The sequence below is a fragment of the Passer montanus genome, unplaced genomic scaffold (genome assembly GCF_014805655.1).
Source record: "Passer montanus isolate IOZ18808 unplaced genomic scaffold, ASM1480565v1 scaffold19, whole genome shotgun sequence".
Taxonomy (NCBI): domain Eukaryota; kingdom Metazoa; phylum Chordata; class Aves; order Passeriformes; family Passeridae; genus Passer; species Passer montanus.
In genome coordinates this window covers 11,921,059-11,943,212 of record NW_024366480.1, presented here as the reverse complement: position 1 = coordinate 11,943,212, position 22,154 = coordinate 11,921,059, and the positions used below count along the sequence as shown (strand labels likewise).

At 39.7% G+C, this 22,154-nt stretch overlaps 1 protein-coding gene across 18 annotated transcripts in view; it reads right to left on the bottom strand.

The window, feature by feature from the left end:
- The window catches only part of EPB41L3 (erythrocyte membrane protein band 4.1 like 3), a 143,846-nt gene that overhangs the window by 16,942 nt on the left and 104,750 nt on the right, over window positions 1-22,154 (bottom strand). For 8 of the 18 annotated variants that reach the window (XM_039706048.1, XM_039706050.1, XM_039706051.1 and 5 more), the window contains exons 5-12: window positions 20,800-20,842; window positions 17,884-17,959; window positions 16,133-16,351; window positions 15,572-15,659; window positions 11,930-12,082; window positions 9,798-9,895; window positions 8,295-8,470; window positions 5,980-6,200 (exon numbers count right to left, since the gene is read on the bottom strand). In XM_039706048.1, coding sequence (XP_039561982.1) covers window positions 5,980-6,200; window positions 8,295-8,470; window positions 9,798-9,895; window positions 11,930-12,082; window positions 15,572-15,659; window positions 16,133-16,351; window positions 17,884-17,959; window positions 20,800-20,842 — 1,074 coding nt within the window. Of the gene's footprint in view, window positions 1-1,964; window positions 2,532-5,979; window positions 6,201-8,294; window positions 8,471-9,797; window positions 9,896-11,929; window positions 12,083-15,571; window positions 15,660-16,132; window positions 16,352-17,883; window positions 17,960-20,799; window positions 20,843-22,154 lie in introns of all 18 variants that reach the window. The other 10 variants (XM_039706047.1, XM_039706054.1, XM_039706055.1 and 7 more) reach the window with 3 other exon arrangements.

Sequence of the window (22,154 nt, the reverse complement as noted above, 5' to 3'; positions counted from 1 at the left end):
CAGCCAATCAACAGCCATGGAGTCGAAGTCAGCATTACTGAATTACTTGAAATAAAGATCTGGGGTTATCACAGAGCAGGGAATGGTGAGTTAAGGCTAAGTAAGGCAGGTCTCCTGTGGAGTGAAGAGTAAAAAAGGCCAGGCTCAGCTCCAAGACGGGCTGAGGTACAGCTGAGGTGGGGTTGGCAGGCAGGCGAGGGCTGGAGCAGGACAGAGGCAGCTTCTCCTGATGTGCTGTGGCTGCACCTCTCCTACCTTGCGATCGTAATTGCTGTGATTTGTTTTGCCAATGTAATGCAGACATGCCCGAGTTGAAAACATATTCACTTTCATGCAATATTTTGAACAAGAAATACCCCATGGATTAGGCACAAGTCTGTGTTGTCTGCCAGGAAGCACTGCCAGAGTGATCACCCTCATAAAAGAGCGATACTAAAAAGCCTACTTTAGATGTTTTTATGCTCAATGCTTCCTAACTTTACTAACAAAAAGAAGTGCTCATTTCTGAAAGAGGAACAGACTAATGTATTACATAAATACTGCTTCATTATTGCCTCTAGAGCTGAACTATATTAATGCTGTTACTGCTATTAGATTAATCCAAGTGCAGAGCTAATGCAAATTGAGACCTAAATGCTCTCTCAAAATAAGGACAAGAAATAAGACAGCAGCATTTTGGATGCCTTTTATTAGAAATAGTACATTATTTTTTAGTTGTAAGGCATCACAGAGCCAAAAGCATTTAACGACAATGTTTTTACAAGACAAATTGATGTGACTTTTGGCTTTCCATAAAAAGGAAATGAAATCCTTCCCCAAGTCTTACAAAACCAAGAGCTGCAGACAATGCTCAGGCTGGGTTATTGAAGAGAGCTACTGCAATGGACTATCGACAAGTGGCCAAGGTGGCTTTTTACATGGCCAGCTGGTCTGTGGTCATCTGATCTGGGCTTTTTTCTTTATATACAAAGCAAAACCGTACTTTTGTATTTGAAATTGAAGAAGAAAATAGAAAATCAAGGGAAAACTGAACTCATTATTTCACTCTGTCAACAAAGAATAATCAGGCTCCAGCAAAAACTGAGATGCCAGTTACTCTCTTATTTAATCAGATTCCTTTCCTACTTCTGGATATTCCACCACATCCACAGTACCCAGAACCACTGCAGACTCCTACTGCAGCTGGTTCATCTGCTCCTGATGACCCTGGCGGCTTAAGGCATCAGTTTTGGCAGTGCTAATCTAACACTGTAAATGTCAAGACAGCCCACATGGCATGCTCCTGCAACAGCTGCAGAACAGCTGTCCCAATCTGACCCCTCACTGATACGCTGGATTTAACTATGGGAAAACAATTTAATCTGCAGCAGAGATGGGATCAAGGCTGAAAATCAAGATCCAGGTTTTGCTGGACCAGAAAGCTTTTTCTGGGGTTCAGCTACAGCTGATAGACTTTTACAAAAAGCTGAGTCTATCTGGACTTTGAACAAACTGAAATTAGTGAGGGTGGTCATCATTGTTAGGCAGCTAGTCATATAAATAAATGTAGATACATATTCATATATTTAGATGTTCAGTAATTATGAAGAAAATTATATTTAATACCTACTATTTAGATAACTATTCTAACCCTAAAACTATTCTAAATGGATAGAGGGAAGAAAAAGGTAGTGCAAGTCACTTTGAACTAACTGACACAGTTCAAGCCGAGCCTCTTCCACACAGTGTTGTGCCTAACCCTGGGCTTTGACCTGTACTCCCAGCATGAGAAAAAAATAAAAAAGAAGAAAAAGAAACCAAAACAAAAAAACAACCCCCAAACAAAAAAAATAAATCCCTTCTAACATATCAGCACAGACAGAAATGAGGCTCTGAAAGTAGGACCACTATTGCAGCAATCTAACACTGGTTAGGACTGAAGCACTGAACACGAAAAAGAGTGTGTTCGATGCCGAGGTACACACCTCTTCCTCTGAACTGTCACTCAGGTCATTGGCAAGTGAGGCACTCAAGGAGGCCGCCTTGGGCTCCAGGTAGCAGAGGCACATAGCCAGAGGAAAGGAGAGAGTGAGGGCGTATGGCACTGAGAAAGAGGCAGAGAGCAGAAAGAAAAAAATGAAGAGGAAGCAAGGCACAAGGGAGGGGGAGCGGATGGGGAGGTAGTGCTGCACACTGGCAGGCAGGAGGTTGGTTTCGGAGAGGTTAGGGAGCGACAGGTAGCCATCGTCATCCAGGAGGGAAGGAAATGACTCTGGAAGTTGCAAGGAGAAGGAGAACAGTGTTCCGCCTTTGCCGGCTTTTTGCCTGTAGCCAAAAGCCATGTCCTGCTCGGCGGAGCAAACTCGCCCCTTTCTGTCAGAGTCTGGCTCCGACTCGCTGTGTTTTGGAGCGCTCTCTTTGGGGGCCTCACAGCCTAAGGACTTCGTCCGAGTGCTCTCCTTGCATCTCCTGCGAAGCTTTGCTGAAGATACATGGGGGCCAGGCTGAGAGGATGGCGAGGAGTGGTGGGAGTCAGTGCCAAGCAAAGATGGCTGGTGACAGAGAAAGGGCAGCAAACAAGGCGCAAAAGCAAAAGGACAAAAAGAAAACTGTAATTAGTTAATTTTCTTCCATGATGATAAATAATATATATTATATATTTTAAATTTTAAACAGTATTTTAACACCACAGCTATCCACTGAACTGAACGGTGCATGTCCCCATGCCACACACCACAGGTATTAGCAAATCACGCTTCCAGCTTACAAAAGGCAACTTCTTGATTCAACATTTGTCTAGTCCTCTGCAGCTCAGGATTTACATAAAAGCCTGCATGGCCACATGGGGAGCTTCAGGTGTTGCCAATTTCCATTTACTGCAAGATTGGTTTCTGATCATACAGAGTTTTCAAACATGAAGTACATGGAGAGCAACAAAGAAGGAAACATATTTCTAATACCAGCAATACTTGTGACAGCATTCTTGCAGCCAGGAGAAGACTTGGTGGGGGCCAGACGCTTCCCACCTATGCCTTGGACAACCTCAGCAGTAATAATTAAAACTCCAAGGACTTTAAATTCCTCAACTGCAATATTTTTAAAAAAATCTAGGCCGTAAACCAAATTAAAATACATTGTTGTTCTGTGGGGGGAGCAGAAATCCATTCATCAATGCTCCTGATGGGAAAAAACTGCTCAACAGATACCCCAGCAGCCAGTTCCTTAGCACGACTCCCACCACTGGACACTGCTGGGCATCCCCAGGGCCCTGCCCTCACCTCTGCTCACTGTGAGCCCAAGCAGGCAGTGCTGGGGGCACAGCCCCTCCATGCTGCCATCACTTCGGCCGTACACTGAAATAAGGGAGCTGAGACTTGTGGCTCAGCAGACCCCATAATCTCTCACTGGGGATCTGTCTAGAGAGAAGTCCTTGCCCCACACAGCCACATCTTCTCATAATCAAAATGTAATCCTTTACCCACAGTGAAGAGGTAAAAATGCCCCTGATGCTTTTGCTACAAGTTTTACCGCAATGCCAAGAATACTGGCTACCAACAAGCAGAATTTGCTTTGATATGCCACTTGTAGGGCATTCAACTGGCCTTTCATGTCATTTGAGGTCAAAAAATTGGTAGGAGGAGGGAGGTGATTCAGTGGAAATGGTGACTGCCATTTCACATACTCCCTGCAAGCAGACACCACTGCTCTTTAGAAGGACAAAATCATCACCAAAATGTATGCCCAGCACAACACATCTGCCACAATGCTGATGGATTAGAGATGTTTTGGCCAAAATCCACCAAGCGCATGTAGCTGAAGTGGCCCACTGGATCCATGACCAAACCCTAAGTGCCTGAGCTGCTCCATCCATACTACATCTCCCCAGGGAGCTATAATAGCTATTTCACTTTCACTCCAGGCTCCAAAAACTCCCAAAGGCAAAATTACTTAAAAGCCACAACAGCATCTGCTTCCAGTTCAAGCTGGAGGCAAAAAGCAGATTCAAGTCTTAGACACAGATTGCTACTAAGCCCTAACTTTACCAGGTATATTAATGGTAGGAATAGGATATAAGTCAAGTAATTAGATGGAAGAACTCCTTTCCTTCCTCTTTCATATTTCCCTTTCTCTCTTCTGTAACAGTCTATCAATTCAAGGAATCTGTATTCCCAAACTAAGCAATCAGAACCAAGCCTAACTTCAAACCACTTACAAATGTCTTTATGGGTTTAATGTAGTAAACTCAAGTCAAAACTTAATGCTGATGGACTCACAGGTTTTTGTGTGTGCTAAATACACACACAAATACAACTTCTCTTTACTGTAAAGACAAAAATCCAAAGTAAATGAATTATTTTCTAATTCAGACTATTCACTTGCTAACATCTTTACAGTGTTAATATTTAGAATAACTTCTGGTATTTAAATACACATGGACAAAACAAAGGCAAAATGTCTTAATGGAAAAGCTGAAAACACCCCTAAAACATTTACATGACCTTAAAAGGGATTTGATTTTGAGCTTGTATTGTGTTTCTTGAGACATTCTCTTTATGATGACAGACAAATCTGTTAGCAGGTCCATGTGGAAGCAGGACTGAGATCTCTGTAGGATTACAGAACTGAAACTCTATTTATGACGGTTTAAAAAGAATTCATGTCTTGAGTGGGGGTAAAAATCAATCACTTGTGCATATATAAGTTCCATCAAATTAGTCTCCTAAAATATCTCTGAGTATTTCTAGCCATATATAAGGAATGATCTTCAAAATGCAACTGATCCCTCCATTGACTTAAATTAACAAACACTTGGAACAGAACTAGTTTCTTTTGGATGTTTTCTACATATTCTATTTTCATCATTCTTTCTCCACATAGAAACTAATGGAGTTTCAAGAAGCCCTCAGTTAAATTTTGTAGAGATTATCTTTCAAATGCTACAATACAGCACATGCTTTCAAAAGAAAATTTCTCATTCGCAATTTTCAGTAACTCAATTTGTTTCTGGTTTTCAGTACCTTAACTGCAACTCTTTTTGAGGACTTGATCCTTTCTCTATGTAGCTCATTGCGGACTTGTATGATAAAGCTAAAAGTTCAGGTTCTAACATTTGCATATTTGACAGTTCTGTGGATATAAATATATATATCAAGGTTTTTCTTCCTAAAAGATGAGGGTAAACCTTACTTGTTTAGCAAGTACATTCCACAGTACACTTTCTAAATGTTATTCTACCATATTCCTCTTCACTGTCAATCTCTATTTACTATTTTCTCCACCCTTCTGTTTGGTTTACTCTGTTTTAAAATCTCAGTAGATATTATGTACAACCATGTGTGTATGTGTGCGTGGTGGTGGGATTGAAGATGATGAGGGATGACTCAAATTTAACAATTTATAAGCGAACCATCAATAAAAAATGCTTTCTTCAACAGAAACTTCAAACAATTGAAGCAAATGCTTTTGTAAGCCAGAAAAAAATTGCTTATAACAGCAGATTAATATCCAGAAGTTAATAGAGAAAAAATGCCCACTGAAATTCATGCAAGGAAACAGTGTTATGAGAAGTATAAGAGGAATAGTTTAAAGCACAGAGCTACATACAAGAATACAGACCTATTTTGTTGCTTTGTCAAAATAAAAAAACCAGGATGGCCATACTGAAGTCAAAATATGACCGAAAACCAGAGGAACAAACAAGCACCGCCAGGCTACTTCTGGGCATTTCCTAAAGAGCTGTTGCATGCTCTGTGAAAAACATCATTCTGACTGTTAAACATATTTCAAGAAAGAGTCCAAGGCAGGAACTAACCTTTACAACATCATACGAAAACTGAAAGGACTACAAAAACACTGATTCAAGACATGTATATACACATAGTATATTTCCTTTCACAGAACAAGTTTTATTTCCTCTTTCTCCCTCTTCCCTAAAAATTCTGTGTTTCTCCAAGCACTCTCAAGGCAGCTCTGTTTAATATAAAACCCTGAAAATTCTACCTTGGTGTCATGGCGTATTGCTGAAATCGGGGTGACTTCCTCTGCTCTCTTCTTTTTGCCCTCTTCATCATCTTTGTCCTCTTCTGTCTTTTTCTCTGGAGTCACAGTGGTAATCAAGTTGGTCTGAGAGATGCCCTTTGTTGTGGCGTACTGGCCAGTACCAACCTCTGCAGCAGACACAGAATCCTTCATGTACATTTCATGGTTTTCATTCACTGATGCTAAAAGCAAATATTTAAAGAGGGAAAATCTGAAATAGCTTTTGCTGAGAAGCTGCATAAAATTAAAAAAGCTGGTTTAGAAAAACATTTGAGATAACACTGAAAACACAACTATGTCATGTTTCAGGAAACCAGAAGCATGTGCATACATTTAAATAAACTGTTTACTTGAAGCTCATAGCTTTTATATGCATAGACATATATTATGGATGTGTATACACACATTACTGTAGCTAATGTGTGCATTACACAGTTGTTAAATGTTAGCAAGCTGTTAAAATTACTACTGTAGTAAAACACCACATAAAAAAAAAGCAATGCACTGCCACAGTTATCAGGCAGAAAACATAAGGAGAACCAGCTATGACATCAGCCATGGGGGTGGAAGAGATTTTTTTAAAAAAAAAATCTGTCAGAATACAAAAATGCAGATCAAATGCAGATTTAGTAACGTGCTGCATTACAGAAAATGACAGTATTGATATAACACAGGCATAATACCTGAGAAAAAGGAAATGTGATCCTTGTATTACTGAGTGCTAAAGTCTGCCAGTTAGATGAGCTCATTATCCTAAAAAATTCTGCGAAGCGATGATATTCAGTTCAGCAGACCCAACCAGAATATTTTAGGATGCAAGTGCTCAATAATTAATCAGATTTAAATACATAAAATTTCTTTTGAAAGAAATAGTACTTTTACAATGTAACCAAAACTTTAAACATATGCCCAGACCCTGCTCTTGACTATTGGAAACTAATTTCTAAACCAATAGGATTATTCAAATTTATAAACTCACTTGCATCTGTAACAAATGACAGTCTGGATCACAATGTAAGCACATTGCAGAATGTTACAGACATATCTGCATTATAGTAACAATGCTAGTGAAGACATCATAAGCATTGATTAAAAAAACCTCTTTCCCCCATTTGCACTTAGGCAAATTAACATCATAAAAACCTTGCAGAGTCTAACAAATGCTAGGTAAAGCATTTCAGGTATCTTGTCTCTTGGGATGAAGTTTAGGAGGCAGGAGAAAGCAAAGGGAGTAGAGGAAGATGTCTTGTTTAGATGTTACAAACAAAATAATGCAGAAGGATAATTTCTGCTTTGAAACACATGCACAGCAATCAGGTCACCAGTTGCTTGGTAACAAGCAAGAAGCACATCAGAATTAGAATATTCCAAAATAATCAATAACAAGCAGCACCTTTACAGAGAGAGAAAAAGGCTTGTCACGGGTGCTTTTAAATCAAAGCTTCTCCCCATCCCTACCACCAGCTATACTCATTGCAATTTGTGATATTCTGCAAGACAATTCACCTTTTTTTTTTAATCTGTATGAATCTGAGTTTAGTCTCAGTCTTTTTTTTCTACAAAAATAAACTACAAAACTACAGCCTCTTTTTATTCAACAGCTGACAGGAGTAATAGCAGATGGAAGTAGCTGATACTCTGAACTACACACTGATTTAACCAAAGTCAGCAGCAGAACCATGACCTCCATGAAGCAAGGATAAAGAAAGGAAGGATGTACTATTAGCCTATGTATGTTACTCTCCATTTCATACCTTTGAAAATAACATAGGAAAAAAGTCTCTTGGTGCTTATTGGAGCAGGATGTGAGGTAATTGGAATCAAGTGTTATTACCCAAGGGACATAATTAATAATTTCTGGATTGTAACAAACTTAAGTGAAAAACCTATACAGAAGAAAATCTCAGATTCAACCAAAACCCAAACAGTCACTCATGCAAGCCCTGAAAAAGTGTTGCAGCCTGACATTCCTGGGCAGGCAGGTCCATCCCATCCTTCCCCAAATCAGGGAAGCAGATATGAGATCAAGGACAGAGGCTCTGTGAAGAGTGGGTTCCAAAGGACATCCTCCAGTCAAACACTTTGTAAGGACCACAGCGGTACATTTAGCACGGAATTTCTCTGCATCCACCTCTACCCCTGCAGTGAACGTGCAGGTACTCACAGCCTCCACTCCGCCAAATCTCAAGGAGCGGAGATGATGAGATTTACCCCTAATCTAAAGCAGTGACCACTGTGATGACAATGTTTGATAAGGTCGGTTGAGAGGACCTTACCCCCATCTAAGCTGCGAGACATGGTGTAACGTTTACTAGAGGAGCGCTCAAAGTAAGGTGCAGGACGGTCTATGAGGGCACTGGCTCTTCTCGTCTGGGCCTGCGTCCGGCCGCTGTAGCGAAACTTGGAGCCCAACGTCAGGAACTTCTTTGGAGGTGCTTCGGGCAGCAGGAGCCTAAAACACACCAAGCAGCGCACCTGTTATTTCCCCTCCTCCAAAATCAGTCCACTGTTTCTGCAGAGGAGAGAAGACGACTGCTGGGTACCACTCTCCATTGTAACCTGCGCCTCAGCGGTCTGTGGCTAAAAGGGAATCAAAGGATGCCCCTCATACAGCATGACAAAACCACTTAGCTAAAGCATTTGAAGATCTGAGTTCTTCCACATGGGCAAGAATCACTCAGGTCCTTCATGCTTGAAAATCAAATTTACTATTTTCTGATTACTAAAACTAAAAAGAAGGTGTTCCTTGTACCAGAGGCCCCGACTGGGCTGAAATGCAGATATATCTGTTCAAATTGAACATGGTGATGTTATGCTGAGGACAGGGCCAGAACTGATTTCCAGTGAATGACAGGCACTATTCATTCACATGGGTGTAGACATTTTTCAGGTTAGAGCTCTCCCAACCTCTGTAATTTGTGCATGGCAGCCGGCTGAAGAAGCCATTCTCCTGTCTATGCTTTAGACATATATTTTTCATTAAAAATCAAAAAATACCCCAAAAATGCACACTCCATTTCCCTTTAGATCTTTTGCTGCCAAGACTGCATTTCATATGAATGTACAGACAGCCTGAACCAAGGAAGGAAATTCTTCAGTACTCCCAAACATTCCCCAGAGGGGTTTCTTAAGCACTGGAAACCCTTTTAAATTGTTGAAAATCTCACCTTTTGGATTTCCCTTTTTAAGTATCTGTTTAGTGAGTATCTTAGAACAAACTAATTACAGCACTTATTTCCCTATCCCACATTGTTCTCCGTTCTTCATAGAAGTAAAAAAATAGCTGCAAAATTCCTTAGAAATCCAAAAATTACAGCTATGGGTTGTGTATTCTGGGTGACCAAAAGAAACCATGACCTACTACTGTCAGTACTTCCATATATAATTAAAAAAAACTTCAAACCTTCTTTTTTAAACTTTTACCCATATTCCCCAGCAATCTTCCATATAAGCTGGTCTCCCTATGCAAGCTTATATGCAGTAGTGCAGCAGAGTCCTTCATCTCTTTAATTATAGCAGCTGATAATATTGTGGCACAGATAAAGCAAAGTGATTAATTAGGACCATATGGTGATTTTAAACAGTATCTATCTGAAATAGTATGAATAATTTGGGTGCCACACATCAAATTTTGAAAAAGCAATTATCTTTGCTTTCATCTACTCAGAGGTACCTCATGATCAAAAAGACAATTTGGTTTGAAGGGTTTTGTCTCCTGACAAAATTAGTATTTTCTGTTGCGTTTTACATCACATCTTTAGGAAAAGAAATCCACATACCTGAAAAATGTATGGTGTTCAACACACACTTTCCATAAGCGCTTTGCAGCACGATGATTTGGCAACTTAAACCCAATAGTGCTTTCAAACTGCTCAAACTAGGTAGGAAAAAAGAATAAGTAGGTTTTTGATGCTGTGCATCTATTTTTAGACAATGTACACAGGTTCATTTTCATTTCCTCTGTCTGTATCACCTCATTGCAAGGGCGAATGTATATGCTCATGTACATAACCACATATATCCATATTCTACAGAAAGAATTCTGGGAAAGAAGCTGTAAATTATAATCTACGGCAAACTTTGAGGATCATTTCTGGGGGAAAACACTAGTAATAGGCAAGAGATTTCTTATGGCGACAGTCGTGTTTTATACCCCAGAGTAACAAAGAGAGCAGTTAAGACTTCGGAGACTTCTGAGAAAACATCATTCAAGTGTTTTACCCTGTTGATTTAATTTCACTAGTTAGAACTACAGTGGGAAGCTGGAGGTGAGCAATAGTCCTTAGAGACTGATTTGGTCTCACACAGCCTTAGATTAAGGATATTTACACAGAAAGTACTACCGTTAGTAAATCACAGTGGTTAGAGCTAATTCATCTGAGGAGGATGAGGCAAGACAGGTAATTGAAAAGAGCTGTCCAGAGATAAAAAACAGACCTCTTTAGATTGTGCTGCAAATTTATGTATTTCAGATGCAGAAGGTGTGCCCGCTATAGCTGCTGTAACATGTTGATGGCTACATGCAGATAGCTGAGTAGGTAAAACAGAGTTGCTGTGATGGGGGAAAGGTAGACAGAAAGGCACTTGCAAGGAAGTCTGGATCCCTACGGATGCTGACAGGGAAATAAGGCAGGAAACAACAAAATAATAAAGATGATGTGTGTTAGTGAATCACATTATCATCAAATGTAATTTGGACAGAGGCTGCATTCATTATTTTACACATGGAATTATGGCCTGGTCACAGGATACTGTGTACCAAGACCAGCAGAGCTCAACAGGGAAGCAGTGGTGGAGAGCTTCAGTGCAGGCATTGGGAATGACAATGACAATCTGTTGGGTTCTTGAAATCAAATTCAAGGCTAGAAATTTGGTTACTAAAACTGTGTCTGTTGAGGGGCAGGAGACGCAGGTTTGTGAATTTTGGTTTAGGACTCTAAAAAAGGCTCAGGCTCAGGGGTGGGGAGCCCCAGCAAGTTTCCCAGGTCAGTTATGAAGACAGTCCCAGTCATTAGCTGCATTAAGGGAGAAATGCCAGTCCTCATCTCAGTGATTTTTGTCCTGCTATACAGCTCCACACTCTAAATGGATGTGGGGATTTCATCTATCACAGGCCAATTATTGTATCAGCATTTAAAATGGAAATCCTCCTTCGCCTGTGATGATAATGAATTTCTCAGGAGTTATCATCTTCTAGGCCAGGTTGGATGGAGCTTTGGACAACCTGGTCTAGTGGATGGCATCCATGCCCATGGCAGAGGGGTTGGAACTAGATGATATTAAGGTCCCTTCCAACCCAAATCCTTCCATGATATCCATGATTTCTGGGAGGGCGCATGCTCAGCCCATGAGGTCGGTATTTGCTTCGCCTCCGGCTGAGCCACGAGAGGGCACTCAGTGAACGAGGTTTCACATCCCCTTCTCCAGAGCCAGAACAGGAGCTCCTGTGGGTCTGGGAGGGCTAATGTGTGTGGCTACCCAAAATGCTGTAAATATACTGGTCTGATATGTTTATAAGGGTTGGTATGGCCTGTCTGCATCTTTTAGTGCCCGAGATAAATGCCAGTTGCATGTACAACATGAGGGAGGATAACAAGCTCTCCATGAATAAGCCATATGCTACTTAAATGCCCAAAGTATTCATAATATGGATGAGCTTTTTATGTGCAGATGGCCATATTTATTCCTTACACTAGTTCACGGATGTAAACAGAAAAATACCAAGGCATTTCTTTTACCTGTATCTTAAAGAAAGTGTGTACCTAACCTTTCCTAAGAAAATCAGCATAAATTAGAAATATAAATGGAGAGGAATGTTAAAAGCTTATAAGACAAAACCAACCAACAAATCAGTAAAAATTTATGTTTTTTCAAGAGGCTTATCCACTTAAGAGAACCAGGATGCCCTTACCTCCCCTGGTCGGATTTTGATGTAGAAGTTGTTCCTCTTGTAGGAAATTTTCAAAACCTTTGGCCAGGCAAATCTATTTATTCTGAGTCTGTCTCGATATATTAAGAGTCCACTTGCACAGACTCCTAGCATGATTTCCACTCCTTCAGAGTCCTGGAATAGCAAGAAATGCACTTTGTTAATTATTTCTATCCTTGCATCCTACAGCATTATAGATTCTTGTATCCCGTGTTTCTATTTGAGCTATGTCTTTTTAATGCATCAGCTGTAGTGACCTGATTTCTGAGCGTTACCCTCCTCACTGAATGCATTCATGCAAATAATAGTAAGGTTGGGCAGGGTGAAGGAAACTGAGGGTTTCCAATGTTTCTTTATATTTTACAAAGACTCCAAAAGGAGGAGGGAAATTTTAGATGTCATTAAAAGAAATATATCAATCATATAGCAAAGTTTTATTAGCATAATAAAAAAGTGTTATTAGCATAAATACCAGATTGAAAGTAAGTATGACAGCATACAAATTTACTTCTCCTGGTATCACTCATCTCCATGACTAAGCCTTGTGAATCCTTAGATAAATTTTTCTTCTGTAATTGGCTCACTTTGTCTTTAGTAGGTTTGCCAGTTTCTTTAATTCTCTTGAGCCTTTGCTCAGTATTTTCACTTTGAAATGCCCAGTGGGCATAAAATTGGGCAAAAAAATTGGACCAGAAAGGATTATTTCTGAAAAGTGTGTGACTGTGACTGTGCTATAACCTATGTTTGCCAGGAGGCTGTAGCTCAGACACAACAGCACTACAAAAGATTCGTCCACAATCTTATCAGAACATACTCCTAAATATGTTGTTTTTAAAGTAAGAAATATAGATTTTTCTTTCCTTTAAAAGTCTTCAAGTAGTCTACAACCAATCTTCACTATCTTCTATCACTGTTGTTTTCATTTAGCTAAAGTACTAGTACTGATAGAGAAAAAAAGAATCAACTTTAAAGTACTGAGTTCTTCACAAATTGTTTTCAAATAACTTAAAGTCACAAAAAACTGATCGCAGAAGCTATGAAGATGTCACCCTGTGATAATCATGAAATGAATTAATAATTTTCCTCTGGTTTTCCCAACCAGCCCTCTTTTAGGCGCTTGGTGAAAATCTGATTACATTTCAAGACCAACACAATGATATGCATGGTCAGTCATGATGAAACAGCAATGGCACAGCTTGAAATTAAAAAAAAAAAGTTTTAAAATCACAACATAGAAATAGTGCCACAAAGTCACCCCAGTGTTAGAAAACACACCAATAGAGGACATATGTTCCAACAACGCTGGTATCACCACTTAAGATTTTTTCTAAATACAGCTCATGTGTGGTATCACCATGAGGCACTACAGGAAAAGACAAAGCTAATTTTTTTCAGTGTGCTTCAGTTTCACTTTCCTAAGCAAAGAGCAATATCTAAACACACTGAACACATTCTAAAATAAAAAGTCTCACTGCAGTAATCACATCGCTTGGTGAATGTCTGAAATGTATGTATGTATGTGTGCTCATACATGGCACGTTTCTGCATGTGCAAGGGGCTTCTTCTTTTTATACACTTTCTCTAAAATTGTTGAGAAATACCTTCTTCCCTTATCTCCATCTTCACCACAAATTAAGTTTATTCAAGACTTCTGTTACTTGTTGGTGTCAGAGACTATATGATACTTCTAGTGTAAAATGAAACCTGAATAAAAGAATTTGGCTATTTTCAGGAGCCATGTGGTTACATGGGACAGGAACCTGTTAGCTGTAAAGTCCAAGGCACATCCCTCTACTCTGCATAGAGATGGGGTGGCCTTCTTCAGAATGGTGACAGCCCCGAGGACAAGTCTGTCTATCTGAATATTTTTCATCACAGCCTTGCATCCGTGAACTAGTTTTAATCCGAGATGTTGGTGAGTCCAACATCTATCCAACACCGAAGATATTGGCACAACCTTAATGAATTGACATTTACATAGAGACATTTGCCGTGGCATGACTTCCAAAAGACATCACAGAGATACTTGTCCCCCAGCCTGACATCATCAAATCTCACTGGAGACCTAATTAAAACTAAACATGACTTCTCACGCAGAGTCTACTTTTCCCACTTTCACTTCAGGTTTCAAGATGACTGACACATCTTGGTTATCACCACAGCTTTTTAAAATAAAGAGCATCAGTTTGGAGAGAGATTAGCTTTTCTACTAACTTCCCTTGCTCTGAGTCTTTCAATATAAAAAAAGAAGAGCAAACAAGGATACTAATAGTTTTTCAGGGAAGAATAAATATAATGGTTATCTTATAATATCCCATCTTAAACTTCATGGCTTTTCTACAATATTCTGAATTTCTACAAAATTCTGAAAAAATACTTAGGCCTTAATGCTATGTTATGTAAAATCTTCAGTAACAAAGCCTGTAACTTATTTAAAACAGTAATCCATTTAGTTGCTGGTTTCTGGACTTCTTTGCATTGGGAAAAAAGCGATCAAGTGACATTTGCCAATCCATTTCTCTCTGCTCCAAATGTGCCTCAAGACTGTGTGTATCTGCAGTATACAGGGAAGGCAGTGGCATCCCTCCTGGTAGTTGCCTATTGAGCTGTACACAGATTCTTCATTTTCAGTGAAGGCAATTAAGAGAACACAAAAGATTGCCTTGAATTTTGTAACACACATGCACAGCTCCTATGAAATGCCTCAGGGATATGGCTGCAGGCTCTTTCAAAATCCAAGCTGCAAATTTATCTCAATTCTTGAAAGGAGCTGCTGCAGCAAAAAAAGAGGCTCACAATAATTTGACCTTTACAGAAAATGTGGTTCACTCCACAGGGCAGAATTCTTTGGTTCCATATTCATTTGCCAAGGATGCTTGCTAACCACAAAAATGTTAAAACCTATCAGTCTTACTCTGAAGAGTGAAGAAAACAATAGTAATTATTTATTTGGGAAAAAACCCTAAAACCAAAAATCCAATAACCAATATAAGGCAAAAAAGTGACTCTCTCCAGCCACAATAAGAATGACCATGTTTTATTCATAACTTAGCCTGCTGATGATTAGAGAAACTACTTGATCATGGGAGAATGTTTCCAGGAGAATTACTGCCTTCCCTGTCAACCGCAACAACCACACTTCAGGAAAGAGACAAGCTGCTCTCTCCCCATTATCATCAATCTGATTAGGTTTCCAGCACAGCTAAATAATTGCTTGAAAGTCCTTTGCAGCATAAAAATGATCTGCTATCCAGTTACGATAGCATGGTTGGCCTTACTAAACTGGAAAATGTAGCTGAATGAACAGAAAATTCATCACTCTCTGGCCAGCTTCTAAAATCCTCCGTCATCACCTCATCCACTTGGTATTTCCCTCAAGGATAGCATTGTTTAATCAACATGAAAGTTGATGTGCAACATTTTTGAATCTATAGGATAAGTTATACTATGGTTACAAGATATATTTATGCTTATTTCATGAGTCACCTTTCCTCATGTTGACACATCATTTATCCCAAAAATTTCCTGTCTCAAAAATACAAGAAAAAATAAATCAGGGAGTCCATGCAGATCCAAGTACTATGGTACAGGAGACATGGCCAGTGAAAGAACCAAAGTACATACCTTGGCATGATGGAGATCTACTCCATACATTGATAGTTTTTTGGCATTCTCCAGGAAATGCATCTCAGCTTCTGCAGGTGTCATTCCCCTGTGGGAAAGTAACCAGTTCTAGCATAAATGTTAAGGAAACAGAATCCAAAAGAAAATTCAGCAGCTGGAAAACATTTTCAGCCTGTCAGAACTACAGCCATACCCTTTATTTAGCTGGGTACCTACCAGAGCCACAGCTCTAGTGTAGACCCTGTTAACTCACATGCTGCAAAGCTCTTCTCTATCCAAAGACACACAGAGGAACCTTGCCAGAAAAATATTAAGTACACCACTGCAGAATTTAACATCTCCTGATGCACTAAGATGGTACCTGAAGCAGGCTAGAGCTCAGACCCTGTTAACTGCTGCAAAGACCCTGTTAAGAGCTGCAAAGCTCTTCTCTATCCAAAGACACACAGAGGAACCTTGCCAGAAAAATATTAAGTACACCACTGCAGAATTTAACATCTCCTGATGCACTAAGATGGTACCTGAAGCAGGCTAGAGCTCACACTGACGCCCTCTGTTTACCTGTGGCTCTTGTGCAGCTCGATCACTTTGTCCTCCAGCTCTTTAGTGTGGTTTGGCGCAAAGCGGAATTCGCTGATGTAGTCGCTGCCGTACTCGTCGGGGTCGTAGTCGCCGAGCTCCGACTGCACGGTGTAGGAGCCCAGCAGGGCCAGTGTGACGAACGAGCAGGGCAGCCGGCCCGAAACGATGTCATCTCTCAGCTGCAGGCAGAGGTAGTACCTGCAAGGAGCACCAGAGCAGCTCAGACAGGGCTCCTCCACCGCTGCCCCCAAAGAAGCGCCACCCGAGCACTGGAAAGAGGCCTCGGTTCCAATTTGCATTTGCAGACAGCCAAGTCCAGAGATCTTCAGCCATTTACAAGGGCAATAATAGTTTTGTAAAAACAACCCCTAAACCCCAAAGACCCCAAGCTCTTGACTAATTTATGAGTAGGAACATCTAATTTATCTTTATACAGAAGCATGGAGATCTTCTAAAGAGAGTTATTGATTTGTTTAGTGACCTGGATGAAGAAACACCCATTAAACATACTAGATTTCTATCATAATTCACTTATATATAAAACTACCTGATAATTCTTTCAGAAGAAAAAAATAATTAAAACCCTCATATAGTGTCCATTTAAAAATAGAACGCCAAGTCATTCAAAAAACATAAGCTGTCTCTTTAGCAACATGTTGTGCTTTCTCAAAAATACATTAAACTGTAAGTGCTGCTAAAACCAGAAATATACAGTGGAAGGTTTCACCAGATACATGAAAACAGATAAAAAAGTGAAGAGCATTGGTTTGGTGGCAAAGGTAGAGCTCCCACGGGAAATTTAGGAGTCTGAAGGGGAACAAAGCAATCCTTTCCTTTGGAAGTCCTCTGTTCAATTCTGAATTCTTGGCACACTCTCTTTCTGCACAGTACCTACCACAGGGGACCCTGATCAAGGCCAAAGGCTTCATGCTACCTTAAAAGCAGCAAGTAGTCGATAAAACACTGAAGGTTGAAAATATTCAAAGGCTGCCAAATGTTGCAACAGACTGAGGAGCAGTTTGCTGACGGCACAAAAACTCATCACGGATCAAAACTTTTGTGCCTCCTTCCAAGGAGGAAATCAGGTGAGGTTTGGGGTTTTTTTGTTTTGGTTGCAATGTGAATACAAAACCAAAGAGCAGAGGTGCATCAGCAGAGTTGAGTGACTTGGAGAGGGGGAGCAGCTATTAATTACTATCATATTCTCTATTCCATGCACAGTGATTGCTTACTTTGTCAAATGATATACAGAATTTGCATATGCATGCTTATTCTCATCTATCCTGGCTTCAGCTGGGAAAGAGTTCATTTTTCCCTAAGTAGCTGATACAGTGCTTGCTCTGTTTTAGATTCAGTATTGTTACAAAACAACAACATTATCTCACTGCTTTCCTTTCATCGTCATGATTTTACTTACAGTAATAACTTGTTACCACTAGCAAAAATGGGCATCAGGCATCTTTGTGAATATTAAAATCAACTCAAAGGAATTTACATATTGAAAAATCTGGGGTTTAGGCTTAAACTACACAAAATACTTCATAACACAGAGGATAGATACTGTTCACACTATCTTTTTTGTGAAAGTATTGCATATTTTCCACAAGTTCATATGAAAAAGAGAGACAATTGGAATATAAAACATTTCTTTTCTTGTATAATTAGAGTGTAAGTGCTACCAGGAACAGCTTTTAAGCCACTTCTAAAAAGGTATTTAATGTTTAAAACACCTGGTAATGTCCTCAGATAGCTGGGCAGGGTCTGGAGGGTAGAATTTCACATTAAATGCAAACTGCCAAGCACCACCTGGAAAAGAACATAGATTGACTGAAAGTACACTGCAAATGCAAACAGAGATGCTCATGCTATTCAATCACCAGCAGACTTAAAAATATCCCAGACAGGCAATTAATAAGAACAGGTTTTAGAATATTTTTCCCACACATCGTACTGAAGATATTACAGTAGATACCGTTTAGATCAGATTTTACAGCTCTTTTCATATTTAGCAGGATTTCCACTAAAGTGAGGACTCTGAATGAGCAGTAATTTATTACTAATACAAAAAAAAAAACAACTCAGTCTGAGGACAAGGTTTATTGAAAGTAAGCACCACACAGTCTGTACAAGTTTTAAAAACCAATAACCCAAAGCACTGAGGCACTGGAAACACCACAAGGCAGAGTACAAATGGGCTCTGGAGCAGGGTGATGTGCCGAGGTCTAGCTGCCCAAATCAGCTCACAGCATCCTCTCAGAGTGCTGCCTCAGCACATAGCTCCTTTCTTCAGCAGACATAAATTATTGTGCAGACAAAACTGCAAGGGCAAACAGAGAGTTTGACTGAAAAAGTACATAGCACTGGGGAATTCTTATTTAATTATTTCACTAAATTTAGTTGACCCATGGGATGGATACTGGTTTGTATCTCAAGAGTTAGCAAAATTATTTCTGGAGTATTAGCTTTAAATGTTGTAAAAAAAAAGATTTAAGATAGAATTCAAGATTTAAAAATAGAGTTGAACATAGTAGGTAAATTTAGAAGCTATTCTGAAAAAAAAGGGTTAGGTTACACTAGCACATGACTTGAATGCAAATGAAAAGCAATAACAAAACCCCAAACCACACTGTTCTTACAAGCAACAAGGAAATTTTATCCCATGGGAAGTCCCATTCTTTGGTCATCCACATATCTAATCTCAAATGTTCAAGGCCAGGCTGGATGGGGCTTTGAGCAACCTGGTTTAGTGGGAGGTGTCCCTGCCCATGGCAGGGGTTGAAATTAGGTGATCTTTAATGTCCCAACCAATCCAAACAATTCAATGATTCTAGGAATGTGCAAGAAGAGTTTTGATGTTCACCATCAGGAGTTCAGTTCTTGGCAAGACTTTCGGAGTCCTTGATTCTAGGAATTTTTCCATTTTTTTGGGATATAAAAGACGGTTAAAGGAGGATTTGGCTGGCAGCGAGGATGGGGCATGGTCCCATCAGAGAGAAGACCATTCCCAAGGTGGGAACGCAGCCAGAGGTGACACCTGGTTCCACAACAGATGGAAGGGACCATGGCCTGTAAATCTATTCCTTGGCACAGAAAATCAATCAAACCTATGATAAAGCCTATCATAATAGCACGGATGGTTAAGATAGAGGAGTAAGCATTCTTCACCCCATATTTACAGGGTTGGAATAAAATCTAACTCTGTGAAGTTAGTGGGTTATAACTAACAGGATGTGAACCAAGGGCCTTTCTCAACCACTGGGATGAATCCCAGCAGTGTGGTCTGCATGTTGTACAACTCAGCCAGCATTTAGCAGGACTATATATATGTTTTGGAAAGCATTATGGGTAACAGCACTACTTTTCCACTGGTGGCCTGTTCCAAACTTCTGGGATGAATTGTACACAGAAAGCAAATTATTATTGTCATTTTCTGCAAATACAACTGCCTCAAGTCCAGGATGAGACTCTTCTGCCCTGGTTAATCTCCCGCTGTCACAACCTTTCATTGTCTATTTCATGGCTTGGGTACACATTAAATGCATTTCAAATATGTGGTGGGGAGCTGAGCTGCTTTACTTGCATTGACCATCTGTAACCTGGCTCATTGTGGTCTAAAGCACCTTCCTCTCCAGATCCATCCCTTTATGAGATTTAAAAAAGACAAATGTACATTACTTTTTATTGCAGATCACTTACTTGTAATGAAAATAATACTGGAGAAAAGGGGAAGTTTCTCACAGTAAGTGGGGAAATTCCTCACAGTAAGTGGGGAAATTTTCCCACCAGTGTAAATTAACCCTTTTAATCTTGGAGAGGAAAGGGATTTCTTTTGCCAGGCATTACCCAACTAATGTGAACTACCAGATACTTTTGTTTGTGGAAGCAAAAGTGCTAGAAGAGGTCATTTACAAAATGTGCAAAGAAAAAAAAACTACTGGGGCTTTTCTGCTCACAAAAGTCATACGCATAAACATTTTGCCAATTTTTAAAAGTGAGGGGAAGTAAAAAAATGCAAGTCAAGTTTTGAGCCCAGCAGTCTCAAAAACATTTCCCTTTGAACAGTTTTTGAATTTCTAATATATGAAGCCACAAAGTGAAATAGAAATATAGATTTAGAATATAGATTTTTGCTTTTAGTAGAAACTTATACTAAATTTATAACTAGTTGCCTAGTTATAACAACTGAGCTTTTAAAAAGATTAATGTGAATCAGAAAATTCATGGTCATTTTTGGAACAGAGATCAATCTTCTGAAATGAAGAAAGGAAAGGTATTTTAGATAGAGTACTATTTTGTGTCAGTGAATTATTTCAGTATGGGGCATGAGCAATGTTTCTGGATATGATATAAATATCAGTAATGCAAGAAATAATTCAAATACATGGCCTAGTCCCTAAGGTTACATTGCTTAATGTCAAGCTTCAGGATTTTGCATCACTGCAAATGTCAAGTTGTTTTCAGCAACGCAAGTTCATGTGTTGCAAGCATCAGTAATGCTTCACCATCATCATAGCATAAAAAAAAATCTATAAAGGATGTACATAATTCCTTTGCCAAAGACTTGGGATAGGATACAAAAGATGACTGTGAAATCTGTTTTGTCCCCATGGGGAGACGTGTAGAAGGGGCAACGATAACAAACTTACTTCGGATCTGCTTCTTGATTTCCTTGGCAGGGTCCAACCAATTCTGCAAAGAAAATGTTTCCTTTTTTTCAATTTGAATTAGAAAACACAATAAATGTTATTTTAAAAACAGTGCTATGAGTCAAAGCTAGAACATGTGAAGCTCTTCCACCCCTTTCTCTTTGGAGTAGCAGTAGGCAGGGTTAACACTAATTTTCAAGATGGGGCCCTGGGTAGAAACAGGATTTTTATTAGCCTTCACAAATTTTGAGGGCCTGAATGATTTGAAATAAAATAATAAAAAAATAGGAATTGGCAAAATTAACCCAAAGAGATCTTTTTTGCAGAGTATCTTCAGGGAAAACTGCATTTCTACAAGCTTGTTATAAAGAGGTGTTTCTGATTGATTTTTTTCCTCCAATCCTGGAAAGGCTGAAAAGACTTGCTAGAGGATAAGCAAGTGCAGAGTAGAGATGTTTGCAAAGCAGCATGGGCATGAGGGGCTCTCCAGGGAAAATCAAAGGCAGAACCACAGTACCTCTGCCCCCATCCACACCATGCAGAGCCCAGTGACTATGCAAGACAAAACCCCTGCTGAGGAGGTGGAGAATTATCCCAGTAATGTGTTAGTACTCCATAGGTGCCAAGAGGCAGATGAAATTCCTCTGGAGGAGGCACACAGCAGCTTGGGGTCTCAGTGACTCTGCTGTCTTGACCTCTAAGAGAGTCAAATTAATATTTAAAATGCGTCACAGCCCAGAACAAAAAGTTAGCCTTCCCCGGGGAAGTTCCACTTTCTCCAAAGAAAGAAAAACAAATCTATCAGAGAGACTAAAACACTAGAGAAATACCAAACAAGCAGAACACAACAGTCCCTCCCCAACAAAAACAACCAGTTTGCAGCTGTCCAAACCTGCTCTGTGGTGCAAAACCTGAGTCTGAAGATCTCCAGCTATTGCTGAGCACAAAAGCACATTATGCACCAAGAAGTTAAAGACACATGAGGGTTTCTGTTTACAAAGATGACATGGGATGTGGGTACATATGTTGTCTGGCTGGAAGTTATATGCCAGAGGATGGAGATGAATTGCTACATACTTTGACATTAAAAATATGCATGTTATTGATCAATAAAAGGGCTGGCAGGCTGTTGTTCTTTTAACTGTTCAGCTCTGTAAAGTAACTAGTGACCTATAAATATTTAGTCCTTCTAAACCACGTGTTAATAATGAATCCATACTTATCTTTCCCATAGGAAAGCATACCTATCTGAAAATGCACTTAGATTTCTGCCTAGCTTTTGTCAAAACTCAAAACTAAGCACATGCTTAGGCATGATCTTGTGCGGGCATGGACCAAGCATCTGCTTAAGTAAT